The sequence below is a fragment of the Xyrauchen texanus genome, chromosome 19 (assembly GCF_025860055.1).
Source record: "Xyrauchen texanus isolate HMW12.3.18 chromosome 19, RBS_HiC_50CHRs, whole genome shotgun sequence".
NCBI classification, from domain to species: Eukaryota; Metazoa; Chordata; class Actinopteri; order Cypriniformes; family Catostomidae; genus Xyrauchen; species Xyrauchen texanus.
Genome location: NC_068294.1, coordinates 2,967,338 through 2,982,390, shown reverse-complemented (window position 1 = coordinate 2,982,390; position 15,053 = coordinate 2,967,338). Strand labels below are relative to the sequence as shown.

The following is a 15,053-nucleotide window of genomic DNA, read 5'->3' as shown; positions in this document are numbered from 1 at the left end:
GTAAGAGTCGTGAACAAATTAAAAGGACGTAGTGTATTTTACTGATCAATTATTTCAAAACACAAGAAAAGAGATTTGTTTGAATTTCCATTGTGCCTCTACTACTTCATCCTGTTTAAAATGTTACTTACTTTTTTGTTAGTTTAAAAACTTGATTAATGTTATTTTATTAGATAGAATGGAAGTTCCTTATCCTGAGAGAGTAAGGAAAGGGACAAAGTAAACATAAAAGAGTTATTATTACTATTTTCACTGTTGAAGAATAACTTAAATATATTATTGTGAGATACTAAAATGAAAAAAGAAGGAATAGCTGTAATGAGATTAGAAACAGTGTGAGGAAGTGGAATGTCCCTCCTCCTAATCTCTGCCTACTTTCTCTCACTCTCAGTTTAAGTTTGATAAGTATCTGCTTGAACCAGACACACAAAAGCAGATTTTGTAGTGTACTAAAGGCACATCTCAAATTTCCTATTAATTGTATTTCCTTTTAATTTTATTTTATATAGAAAGTAATACGATTTGAAAATAATGGTAGATACAGTGATATGAAGGAGAGGTTCAAACAGCTTTCCTCATCTTGATTAATAATATTATATATTCAGAGGTCAATCTAAAGTTACAGGTTTATACTAAATACAAGAGATTCAGTTCAAAGATGATAGGACACACTTAATGTATGTATTTAGAGACTGTTATTGAATTAAAGGGATGTTTTTAAATTATGCTTCATGACAGAGGCTACCCTATATTTTGTTTTGTTCTGATGTTAGTCACCACCATGGTCTTTTGTGACGTTTCCTAATGTAGCAGAAATACAGCCTGAAAGGAAATTAATGATCTGTGGATGAGTTCAATTTTAGCATTCTTACTTTTACCTTTAATTTGGACGATTTTAATAGATTGTTGAATTTTAAATAATGCTTTTTGAACTGTCTCCATATTCAAGCAGTTGTAGATGGTCCCATTGGCTGTGACGATTCTCAGGTGATATTCCCTGAAAAGAAAATATCTGCATACTGATACCAAATTATTAAGGATTTGCTAATAGGACTGAGCAGTATCGAGACCAGTGGCAAGAGGTGATGACCCAATGATAGGTAAGATTCTCCAATGAAAAAAGGGGGGCAACCTAAGGCAGGGCATCACCACCCTGGAAACCTGCCCAAGAAGGTTTGATATGGGTTTAATGAAGTGGATGAATACTCTTAGTTCAGATGCATCAAAAGGGAGGCCTAGAAAAGACCTGCCCGAAAATTGTGAGTTCCTCTCAACCTGATAGCATTTTTATAACCACTTCAATAAAACAACTTAATACAATGTTCAATACCAAGCATTCTGTCACTGTGCCATCAGGGGATCATACCCTGTGTAAAGGATTATTTACATATTGGTTTTAGGGGTAAAGTTTTGAGAAGCCTTTGCAGACAAAGGAGTGCCTGACGTATTAAAGAAGTATTAAACAAACCTGGCAATGCTTTTATTATGAATAATTAAGATTGGAAGATGATTTAATGCTTTTACTTGTGCTTTTATTTAACTCATGTACATTTTTAATAGTAATAAAGAAAAAAGAAAGCATGGTGGTGACTAAAGATTAAGATTGTTTGTCTTCTTTGTTTATAACAATTTAAATAGAATTGTTTAAGAAATGGGATGCGTGGTTGGCTAAAATTTGTATAATGATTGAAACAACAATTCTGGTGTTGATGCAATATGTACATAATCTGTTGATTTTTTCAACAACATTAGAGCAATGTCACCAAGATTCTATCAAAGTGCCCACTAAATTAGCTGAAGGGGGCCACAAAGTCTCAAAAGAGAATCAGCAGTACTGCTTACCACAGGTAGAGTACTTAGGACGAATCATTGCGCATAACACTAAAGCTATATAACTAAGCCAGTGATGATTGGATAGAAAATTATGCTATTAAAACAGCTCCCTTAACCCTCTGGGGTCCGCACTGGCGCATCCTGCTGGATTTTTCCGTCATTACAGCGGAAACAACATAAAATTCTCTGTCATTTTGGGGCATACAGATAAGTGTAAGACATCATTAGAGACTATAGATGGTCTACTTTTATTTGTGTACACTCACAATAACAACAAAAACTTGTGCTTTTGTAAAATAAAAAGGGTGAGCTGTAAGCAGTCTCTGGGTTCACAAGCATATATCTGAAAAAAAAATGAACTGAAACTCTGCGAATACTTATCACACAAACATGAAACATATGTCTAAAGAAAGCTTAAAATGTCTACTTTTAAATAAAACAATTCAAATTTAAACCAAATATTCTCCTGCAATGTAATCTGTATGAAACTAAGTGATGTACAGTTTCTCCTGGCTCAGCGAATTATCTCTAATGTGATAACAACCACCAGCAGAGCGCGCTATTCATACGCTAATGTGCTGAGACGATCAAATCAAATGTTTAAACACACCCGACTGTGCCTTAAAAACAAAGTTCATTCAATTTTCTGCATGTTTGAAAGATAGTATGATACACAAGTGAGGAAACTCCTGGATAGTGACGAAGAGTTACAATTTTCCTCAGAAGAAGAGCGGGACTCCGATGAATGTTTGAATTTTGAAGAGAAACTTGATCCAGCCAAGGATACAATTTCGGACGAGTAAGTCATTTAGTTTTCATTAGTTGACATGCTATTTTATATAAACATGTACATATTTTACTAGTGGGACTGTTTCCAGACTTGCCAGCCAGGATTCAGAGTATTGAAATTTGAAATATGTCCTAATAAGCAAGTTTTAGTTACATTTAAATGCTGTTTTGGCTCAAGCAGGTATTTAAATTGTATGCTGTATGATATAAATATATGTAATATGATATAAAAATAATATGAATGTTTAGAATATATATATTAACTAGTGTTTATGCTGCCTCATTATCATCAACAAAGCTTGTGCTTGAAAATATGTGTTCAGGTTAAATGAGTAAAATGCACTTTAAATATGCCCATATTAGAAAATCAGCACCTTATAATGATTTCTGAAGGATCATGTGACTGCAGTAATGATGCTGAAAATTCAGCTTTGATCACAAGTTGCATTTTACACTATATTCAAATAGAAAACAGTTCTTTTAAATTGTAAAAATAGTTCAAAATATCACTGTTTTTACTGTATTTTGGATCAAATAAATGCAGCCTTGGTGAGCAGAAGAGACTTCTTTTAAACGGTAGTGTAGGTCTAAAATTAATTAAAGTCTTTATGTAAAGAAAATGTATAGTCAGATTACTTATTTTAAATTGAATCTTTTTTTTTTTAACGATTAAGTCTCCTCATATTTATTCTCTTTCTGACACATTCCTCATTGATAGGCCCAGGGGAGGGGTCTTTTGTCTCCTCAGGTATGAATTACAATCAATATTCATTATAGTTCACACCTCCTTGCATATGACCTTTCTAACACTAAAAGTGTCTTACAAAAGTTCATGTTTTCTACGAATGAGTGATCAGGATGGTTTTCACATCATTTTGTAGCAAAACCTCTAGGCTACAAGATCCAGTTCTCAAAAGGCTTGTGGACAAATGTTTAGTATGTGTTATATGGCCTTATTTCAATGACTTAAAAAATTCGTTTTTTCAAAAACCATGCATAAACGTTATTTTCTCAGAAATACAAACATGTTTAGCAAGGCAGTGAAAGAGGCTAAATGACGGTACTCTGAGAAGCTCCAACACCAGTTCTCAGCCAACGATTCTGCGTCTGTCTGGAAAGGGCTCAGGCAGATCACCAACTACAAGCCTATAGCTCCCCAGGCCATTGTGAAAGAGGCTAAATGACGGTACTCTGAGAAGCTCCAACACCAGTTCTCAGCCAACGATTCTGCGTCTGTCTGGAAAGGGCTCAGGCAGATCACCAACTACAAGCCTATAGCCCTCCAGGCCATCAATGACCGACACCTAGCAAACGACCTGAACGATTTCTACTGCCGCTTTGAAAGACAAAGGGACAGTCCTGTAACCATTCCCCACGACACCTTCCAACAGCTCCAGCTACAGTGCATCACCTCCACCTCTCCCACCTCACCTGGGCACAACCACCAATGCCCACCTTAAAAGGTACCCCCTCCACCCCTCCACCCACCTCAGTGATGACTCTTTCCATCCATGAGAGGGACGTCAACAAACTCTTCAGGAGACTGAACCCCCGGAGAGCTGCTGGGCCGGATGTCGTCTCCCCATCCAGCTTGAAGCACTGCGCTGATCAGCTGTCTCCAGTGTTCACAGGCATTTTCAACACCTCACTGGAGACATGTCACATGCCAGCCTGCTTCAAGTCCTCAACTATCATCCCTGTTCCTAAGAAGTCAAGTACCACAGGACTTAAAGACATCAGACCCGTCGCCTTGACCTTTGTGGTTATGAAGTCCTTTGAGCGCATTGTGCTTTCACATCTCAAAGACATCACCGAACCCCTCCCGGACCCCCTGGAGTTTGCATACAGAGCCAACAGATCTGTAGACGATGCAGTCAACTTGGCCCTTCACTACATCCTCCAGCACCTGGACTCCACAGGAACCTACGCCAGGATCCTGTTTCTGGATTTCAGCTCTGCCTTTAACACCATCATCCCGGCTCTGCTCCAGGAGAAGCTCTCCCAGCTAAGTGTGCCTGACTCCACCTGCAAGTGGATCAGCATGTGAAGCTGGGGAAACACGTCTCCGACTCACAGACCATTAGCACTGGATCCCCCCAGGGCTGCGTTCTTTCTCCTCTGCTCTTCTCCCTGTACACTAACTGCTGCACCTCCAGTCACCAGTCCATCAAGCATCTGAAGTTCGCAGAAGACACCTCCCTCATAGGACTAATCTCCGATGGTGACGAGTCCGCCTACAGGTGGGAGGTTGACCACCTGGTGACCTGGTGAAATCAAAACAACCTTGAGCTCAATGCTCTAAAGACAGTGGAGATGGTTGTGGACTTAAGGAAGAACTCAGCCTCACCTGCACCTGCCCCCATCACCCTCTGTGACTCCACAATCGACACTGTGGAGTCTTTCCGCTTCCTGGTAACTATCATCTCCCAGGACCTCAAGTGGGAGCTGAACATCAGCTCCCTCATCAAGAAAGCACAACAGAGAATGTACTTCCTGCGGCAGCTGAAGAAATTCAACCTGCCAAAGACAATGATGGCGCACTTCTACATAGCCATCATCGAGTCCATCCTCACATCCTCCATCACTATCGGGTATGCTGCTACTACTGCCAAGGACAAGGGCAGACTGCAGCGTGTCATCCGGTCTGCAGAGAAGGTGATTGGCTGCAATCTGCCACCGCTCCAGGACCTGTACACCTCCAGGACCCTGAAGTGTACTGGAAAGATTGTGGCTGATCCCTCCCACCCCGGCCACAATCTCTTTGAGACACTCCCTCTCTGGCGGAAGGCTGAGGTCCATCAGGACAAAAACCTCATGCCACAAGAACAGTTTCTTCCCATCCGCAACTTGCCATATCAACAAGGCCCAGTACCCACCCTGACACTCTCCACACTCCACCTCTGGCTCTACATGCTACTGTACTTACTCTGCTGTACTGCTCTCTTTTATTTTTATTCTTACTTTTATTATATATCTGTGTGGACATATTTATATTTATATTGCTTATATTTTAATACTTGTTTTTTATATTTAGAGAATGTGTGATACGCACCTACAAAACCAAAACAAATTCCTTGTATGCGTAAAAACATAATTGGCAATAAAGCTGATTCTGATTCACATTTTTCTCACATATTATTGTAGCCCAGTTTGTGCTGAATACATTGTTATCAGACTTTAGCCATTAGTGTGTTTTAAAGCAACTGAAAAAAGCGCAAATGTCAAGGCATGTCAAAACATCTTCAAGGCCCAAAACACCCTCAGATCCCAGAGGGTTAAGAGCACTGATGCAACAGACAGGGCATCAGAATCTACAAGCTCAACTGACATGGGATACTGATGCATTGGTAGCCTTTTAATCATTAAAAAGTGCTAGCAATACCAGACTATACTAAACCATTTAATTTGTAGGTAGCTGATAGAAGAGATTGATATGCATCAGCAGTCTTGATTCAGGAGACCTGTAGTGGAAGGAAAAAGCAACCAATAGTTTATTATAGCACCCAATTAGATAATGTAGCACAAGGCTACCCGCCATGCTATCAAGGACTTGCAGCAGTGTATTTTGCTTATGACAAAGCATCCACTGTGACGATGGGCTATTCAGTGATAATTTACACTCATCACAAAGTAACAGAGCTATTAGAGCAAGGTAGATTTGTTCTAACTCAAGCCAGGTATTTTACATATTCATCACTGTTAACTTACCCAGAAATTACCATAAAACAATGTATAACAATAAACCCAGCCAATTTCATTCCTATTGAAGGGGCGAGATCACCCCATGAATGTGTAATAGAATCTCTAGCTTTTACTCGTTTAAGACCAGATCTAGAATAAACACCAATCACTGATGCAGAAGCAGATTATAGATGGGTCATGTTTCAGAGACCATACAGGAAATCATGCCGGATATGCGGTTGTCAAAAGAGATGACAAATATTTTGTTCCAATTGTGATACAGCATTGTGAGCAGCCATGGTTAGCACAATTGTCTGAATTAAAAACACTGACTGAGGCTTGTCTACTGGCTAAAAATCGAACTATTAATATTTATACAGATTCTGCATATTCACATGTAGTATGCCATTTATTTGGAGCAGTATGGAAACAAAGAGGGTTCAAAAAGACTGATGGGATAGCAATCCAGCATGGTGACCAAATAATCAAGCTCATTTTAGCCATGATGCATCCAAAGAAATTGGCTATCATCAAATGTCAAGCTCATAAATATTTTTTTATTCAAGGTAACAATGCTGCAGACTAAAAAGGCCTCAGGATGCCAAGTAGCAGTAATGGCAACTTTATCAGTTTTGCTTCAGCCAAAACCACAATTAGATGACATTGTATGAATGCAAAATCAAGCTGGCCCTTATGAACATGGGGTATGGCAAGAAAGAGGTGTGAGTAGAGATGTAAGTGGCATATGGCAATCACATGAAGGACACATGATTTCTCCAACAGTACTATTCTAATCTCAGACGTGCATGGTTTTGACCATTGAGCAAGGGGGGAGGTAATTAGGAAAATAAAAAGACAGGGATATTGGTCCCCATATCTACAGGCCATGGTAGATACATTTTTGGCTGAATGTGAAATTCGTGCCAAAAACAATGTCAGAAAGGGTACATCTGCACCAATAGGTCACATACCAGTCCCAGAAGGACCATTTAAACATTATGTAATGTAATGTAATTGATTATGTGGACATGAAAATATCAATAAGTGGAAAAAGATAAATGTTGGTGATAATAGACAGATTCAGCAGATGGGTAGAGACAGCACCATCAGCAGACCAAGGAGCTCAAACTTTGATCAAATTTTTGACCAGAGTGGTCATTCCAAGATTTGGCATACCATCTCAAATTTGCTCTGACAATGGTTCAGCATTCATTCAAAGAATAGTGAAAACAGTGATATACAACTGTTAAGAATATAACAAACAATAGGGTGTGTCTACCATCCGCAGTCACAGGGAATGGTTGAAAGAGTGAATGGAATGCTCAAAGGTAAGCTCAATAAAATTTGTGCTGATATAGACTCAATTGGGTAGATGCTCTACCTCTTGCATTGATGTCTTACTGCATGAAGACTAACAGAATCACAAATCTAACACCACATGAAATGCTAACAGGCAGACCCATGCCTGTACCATATTTGAGAGGTCTTTATGAAGGCCCAATGCTAGAACAATTACAAATGGAGCTAAGGTCTTACATGAGAAAATTAACTGCTATGCATGAAGCCATTCATTCACAGGAATGAACCCAGAAGGGAAGGTCCTTATAAAGTAGTGAGAGCAACCCCAATAGCAATACAAGTAGAAGGTAGCACAACATGGTATCATTTAAATCACTGCACTAAGGTCCCAAAACTGAGATTACCAAGACCAGCAGCTAGAGCAGAAGAGCAGGAAAATTTAGAAGTTGATTTTCCTGAAGCTGAAGGAGAGCCTCTGCGATGGACTGGCGACCTGTCCAGGGTGTCCCCCGCCTTTCGCCCAATGTTAGCTGGGATAGGCTCCAGCCCCCCGCGACCCTGTACACAGGATAAGCAGTTGACGATGGATGGATGGATGGATGAAGGAGAGCCTCAATCCCATGACCAAGAAAGAGCTGAACAAGAAGCGGAAAGATCAGAGCAGGAGGAAGAATGTAGTGATGCTATTACGCCTCATTTTAGGGCAGATAAACAGATGCTCAATGTGTCTGTAAATCCATCTGGAGTTGATATTGGGTACACCATAGGCCCTGGACTGATGAGCTGGATGAATTCTAGTAAAATCCTGGAATTACCCAGGAATGGTTGGGAAGGGGAGCCTTTTCTTTTGACTCTTGATTCTTAATTTTTCTCTTGTTTCTGTATAGCAAGGGAGTCAATATACTCATTGTATTTTCTTTTATACTACAATCAGGTAGTACTTTAGAATGGATAGAATAGGCAGGAAGATAGAAAGCATTGTGTTTATTATTTTGGCATATACCCCTTCCTGAAGTGATTATTGTCTTGTTAATTCTGTTTGTTGTTTAATGAAAAACATGTGAATGAAATGAAATGAAGGTCATAATGTAATGTCTTACATTACATTATGATGTAAAGTAACTGGGTAATGTAACCAGAATTAACAATGAATGAAGGTTTGCGGTGACTATATGCACTTTTTGAATGTTTAAAAGTAAACTTTATTGTTCGAATCATCTCTGAAGGCAATATTAATAAGTAAATTATTGTAGAATTAAAATAGTATGCATTTATGAACTCTAAAAACACTGAAAGTGCCACTGGAGGACCATAGAATTAAACATCACAAAGATAGAATCGACGAGCACCTCAGTGCTTAGCAGCAAGAGCAAGACTCTACTGGTGGTTTAAAAACCTGCTGTCTGCTCCAACACCACCAGATAGTGCTCCAGGCTACCGTAAATGTCTATGAGTTCCTCTGGCTCAGTGGGATGTATCATATACTGAAACATATACTAAAATTGTCTAATCACTGTAGTATGTTATTTACTGTATTTTTTTAAAATCACTGATGTACTCAACATAACGCAATGCCACTTTTGCAAGCACATGTTTTATATGACATTTTGATTGCTATTACCCTCCAGAAAGAAATTAGCTAGGGAGCGATGAGATCTTTTACTTCCTTCTATTCAAATGTGAGGGGAGATGTTTGGTCTTATTTCTCCTCCGGAGTGCAGTTCCATAAGAGCGGTCATTGTTATAAAAATGGTGATAGAAGATGAGGCTTTTTATAATTGCTAGTTAACAAACTGTATACAAAATGAGGGTTTTGATCAAGAGAGTCAGATCTCAGCTGACATCTTGGGTTTGTTGGTTAGCTGAATAAACTCCTGGCCCCTGGAACTCCTTACTTCGAGGTGTTACGGAAAAAAATTCAGTATTATTATATTTATTTGTTTCCAAACTGTTAATTTCATTTAATCATGTGTTTCTGTGAGGGCTTCCAGCAGCTGAAGGAGGACAGGAAAGAACAAACGTAATAAAACCAGATGGGCCAGGAAGATAGACACCTAGAGCCCGAGAAGTGACCTTTTCAGGAGAATACAGGGGGTCGTTTAGTAATAATATGAAGTCCCATGCCCCCCTCCTGAGAGAAGCAGGAGGTAATTTAGGTCGTAAATGAAGGCCTTTTTTGGCTTCTCAGGGACAAAGAACAGTTTGACCTGCCCTGGGGGGGTAGAAACCATCCCAAACCAGTTAAAGGTATGGGATATCTAGAAACTGGGTGGGAGGGGTTACAATGTTGGAGAACTGTATAAAATATCTATGTTTTGTTGAGTCTAACAGGCATTCTGTTTCGAAACTGGGTAGCTGCGGTTTGTGAAAAGAATCCTCAGAAGAATAAACCTTTTCTCTTTATTACAATTTGCCTCCTGAAAGTTTTCTTACACTTTTGATGCTGTTTTTATTAACCTCTGAAAATTGCTATTACAGAGGGTTTTCTTATTGAGGGGAAGAAAAGTTCTCGATGCTCCAAAACAAATTCTACACAATTGTTGGTAAAAGTGGGCCTGCAACTGATTAGCAAAACTATTTCAACACAATAACATTAGCTAGCAGGTTAGCAGAAGCTTACAGCTGTACACTGGGTGTACACTGTATCTACAACACAAAACTCTGCATTTAAACTCTCGGTAGCAGATAAATCCACAAACAATCAAGAATATTTAGAGTTTGTGATCCTGAAGCTCCAGATTGTCCCAACAAATTGGGAACTGCACCATCTTTCAGGATTAACCGTCTTGAAAATATACTGAAAAATAATTCAAATACATTTATTTACATTTACATTAATGCATTTGGCAGATGCTTTTATCCAAAGGGACTTACAGTGCACTTATTACAGGGACAATCCCCCCGGAGCATCCTGGAGTTAAGTGACTTGCTCAAGGACACAATGGTGGTGGCCATGGGGCTCGAACCAGCGACCTTTTGATTAACATATACAGTATGTGCTTTAGCCCACTACACCACCACCACTCAAATAGGTTTTGCTTTCGCAATGAAGAGAACAGCGTCTTCTTGACATGACTACAACACTAACCCAAATCATCCTGGCCTCGGCTATAACTATGTTTGTTTGAGTGTGGGCCAAAGTAGCCCTTAGGTGGGCATTATGAAAATGTGTTACATAGTGACATTGATATTTTACGGAAGAAATGGCTGGACTACAATCCAGCCGTTTCATGTAGTTCTTGAGCTGTGTTGTCTGTGGGAGAGAATAACTCCCTTTTGCATGGACTTTGTAACTTAGCAGACCTTTTACATACACAAAAGATAAAACACCAAAAAGCATAATAGGGCCTCTTTAAAAGTGATCCCAGGTGAAGCACACCAGAAAGTGCTATACGTTTAGAGTGGTATTGTGCTAAAGATTACCTCAGTCAGTTTAAGTCAGTTATTCATATATTGTTCTCTCTCGTTAAGGCTCAACGCAGTGGCATAGCAAGTCAACCCTGGGCCCATATGCAGCGTTTTTTTATCTGGCCTCAAAATCCACTGTGCAATGTAGCACACAACTTTCACTGTAGTTAGGTATTGCAGCAAGACCAAGGTGCAATAGCAAATTAAATATTTCCCAAATCAAGAAAACTGAGAAATATTATGAGATAATAGGCCTTCACGTAATATCTCTTCCCAGTTTTCTCGAATGCCCCAATAACTATACATCACTGTTCACATGATATCCAACACAAGAGTTAGAGTGGCCATAGTAGGCTAAAAATAGTAGATGAATGTTTTGTGACAAGGCTATATCTATGGCAATTCACAATACCAATTTGATAAACCAAAGAGCGCTCATTTATATAATGATTTTTCCTTACCAGCTGAATTACAGAACTACTAAACAGTCTACTAAACAGTCAACTAGGCCCAGCCCAATATAAACAAAGCACTTGGAAATGTCAATACCATAACCTACTGGAAGCAAATGCCCAAACAAACAAACAACCACATTGGCAAAGAGGCTCAATAGACTATTAACTTATATAGCAAATAGACATAAAATATGTGAAAAGACACCACTCACTCATTTTAGATGCACTCTATAGGCCTCCTCAGCAAACTCTTCCACAATGTCCTTTATGTTAAATTTGTGGCCTCTGACATTTTCAATTGAAAGATTGGCAAGTCCCGATAGTCTGATGTGACCCATGACACTCCTCAATTCATATTTTATTAGCTTCAAAGCTTTGAAAAAAAGCTGTTATTGTTGTTCTCAAATTTCAAAAATCTCTTGAACTGTCATCTCTGAAATTTGTCTCTTAAATGCTGCAATTAATAAAGAGGCTGCAGACAAGTATTTGCTGTACAGTACCTGTCTACTAACCTCTGTTCTCTTTTATATTATTCTCCTCAGTTGAAAGGATGTGTGGCTGTACCTCTCTGAAAAAATTGGCAACTGATCACAAAACTGGCAACTAAATCACTGACTCATTTGGGATATGATGAATGTATTATTCATTCATAGCAAAGCTCTTCTCCAGTAGCTAGCTACCAACCTTTGCAACATAATTTTTTTTTTTCAATTGGGCGCAAAATGTTACCATGTTAATGTAGCTGTGTGGGATCCGTCAAAGTGCAAAGTAATCTATAAATATAATCATGCTGGTATGAAAATATGGGTAGCAGGGTGCAGGCAGGCCCCACCCACCCATGCCCATATGCACATGTATACCATGCATACACAGATTTGTCTAAAGAATGGAAGTCACATAAAAGATGAGCTTATTAATGCAATCCAATTCATCTGCCTTATTATTCCTTCACTCCTTGTCGAAAGCTTCCATAAGCATTCATTTTCTAAGCAGATTTATGTTTCAACCTAGTTTAATGGTACAGTGCTCAACTATTTTCAAATAAATGGCCCCAGCTGTACAGAAACACTAAAGAAATGAATGGAATTTTGTGTAGACATTGTAACCTGTATTTCTGTCTCTCCAAAAGTAATAAGTTATGGATATACAGTAACCCAGAAAACCATGCAGAATATGCATTTCAGCTTGTAGATCTAGTTTACTTGTTACTTTTTAAGCTAATGTTGATGTGTCTCCATCAATATCTTTCAAACATTTGATGAACCTGAGATTAACATGGCAATCTTTTGCAAATCTATAGTTTGTTCTCAAAAGGCACTTAAGTTGTTAATCGAATGCCTTGTAAAAAAAAAAAAAGGTGTACATATACCTTAATCTTATTCAATGTGCCTATGTACATTGAGTTAGAATGGCAGTTTAAATCAGCTTTTACAAAAAAAAATGTTTTGTGTGTGTGTGTGTGTGTGTGTGCAATGTGCTTTAGATGGTCCACAGACTGTGGACATGCTGTCTGAGACAGATACTTGCATTTTTCCATCAACTACGTGTGTCATAGTAGAATACATACCGTACAGCATCAGGTTTAGATTCAGGTTAAGTGAGGCTGAAGTTACCTGTGACTTTGAGTTCAGTAGTGCGTCTGACGACTCTACTGCCGTACTTGAGTTCGCAGGTGTAGTTTCCTCCATCATCTTCCTGCACCTCCGGGATCCACAGGCTGGTGGTGTTGATGATGATGGAACTTCTCCAGTCCTTCCTCTGACACTCCTGTTCAAACATCAAACATTCTTAACATATCTGTGGTGTTCTCTGTTTTTATGACTGTAAACTTAACTAAAGCCGGACGCACACATTTATTATATATAAAATGTGTATAGAGTGTATCGCTGTGTTTTCAGCATCTTGTACAGGAGATTTTAGACGCTCTAACAAGTTAAAAAGAAATTCAACTATTAATAATGTGTCTCGAGACAACTGAATTCTACTCTATTCATGGTACTGCTACCTTTTTATAGCATAAGAACATGTTTGGAGTGAACGACCCCTTTCTCTTTCTATGACACAACATCTTTAACTGATGACAAAGCTGGACACGTGGAACATTCAGGATAGAAGAATTATGGGGCCGTTTAAAAAAAAATTTTTTTTATTATTTGGCTATTTTTAATTCATTTGTCATTTATTTTTAGATCATACATTGGCCTGCTATTGGCCCAGCTGTAAAAGGCTCAATTACTAAACTGACCCTGCCTTAGTGTATATCAGTCTTACAGCTAGAGTTATATCTCTGTTATATACCTTGTACCAGGTCATGATGGGCTGCTTGTATGGGGCGAGATAGTCGTCAATGTCTGGGCAGGTGATCATTTTGCTCTTGGTAATCTCTGCTCTCTCCAGGTAACGTATTCGACTGCTGAAGCAGAGCCCCTCTTCACTCTCTTCCACTGTCAGGGACATGGACACTTTCATACAGTACGTTGAGTTTCTGTGGAGACAACATCATTAAAAAAAATAAATAAAAAATTGTTTGTTCAGACTTGAAAAGTTCTTGACACACACACACACACACACACACACACACACACACACACACACACACACAAAATGTACTTTATTTTGCACCATAACAACAAATCCATAGTAGCCAATAAGAGCAATGAACAAAATAAAATGTATACCACAGCATTGTTAATTCCCTGACACAGTTCTCAATAGAGTTGTTGATTATAATTCTTTAACTGCACAGCTGTGAAGTAGTTTAGGTTTGTGTACCATGTTACACGCATATAAATTCACCACATTCTTCCCTATCTAGTAAACAACCCTCCACTTTGGGGTGATAATGATCATGATATGAAAATGATTGGCTGACTGTACATTATATCTTACTTACACCATGGTTATCAAATATATCTCAACATATTATTCATCCCTAAAATGCTGTTGTGAGTAGAAAAATGTCCTTACTACGAAAGAACCAGTGTGCTAACTATGTGTGAACCTGCAGCACTTTGCTTTCACAATACATGTGAACCTCAAAACAGTGCATCATGAGCCCAGCATGTGAGCACCTAAGAGCACCTACACCATTTACTAAGTGCACACTAACCATGTATTGCATCTATTCATTTCAGCCATATATGGTTTAATAATCACATATGACCATATCAAGATTTTGACGTTATTTTGATTAACAGTGCAGCCTTGAAAGATCACTCTTTAGGAAATAAAGAGGTCAAATAAAAAGTGTATTAAATATTCACAACATTTCTTATTTTTTGATTGCCAGCAAAATCTTTGTGGCGATATCCAAGCCTTATACAGCCATATATAACATTCTGTGCTTTTTCTTAGCAGGTTACTTGCATTCGCTCTGTTTTAGAAGACAATTGCTCTTCACCCCTCCTTTACCAACATTTATATTTACATTCAGTCATTTAGCAGATGCTTTTATCCAAAGAGACTTACAAATAAGGAACAAAGCAAGCAATTTGTCATACAAAATTCAACAATACCTGCAGTATTAAGTTCTCAGATAGATGGAATAGTTAGAAGCTAGCAATATATATATATATATATATATATATA

At 38.6% G+C, this 15,053-nt stretch overlaps 1 protein-coding gene across 1 annotated transcript in view; it reads right to left on the bottom strand.

Moving 5' to 3' along the window:
• Positions 1–15,053, bottom strand: part of LOC127659530 (X-linked interleukin-1 receptor accessory protein-like 2) — a 564,853-nt gene that overhangs the window by 166,869 nt on the left and 382,931 nt on the right. The window contains exons 4-5 of the mRNA XM_052149394.1: positions 13,764–13,950; positions 13,079–13,232 (exon numbers count right to left, since the gene is read on the bottom strand). Of these exons, the coding sequence (XP_052005354.1) occupies positions 13,079–13,232; positions 13,764–13,950 (341 nt within the window). The remainder of the gene's footprint in view (positions 1–13,078; positions 13,233–13,763; positions 13,951–15,053) is intronic.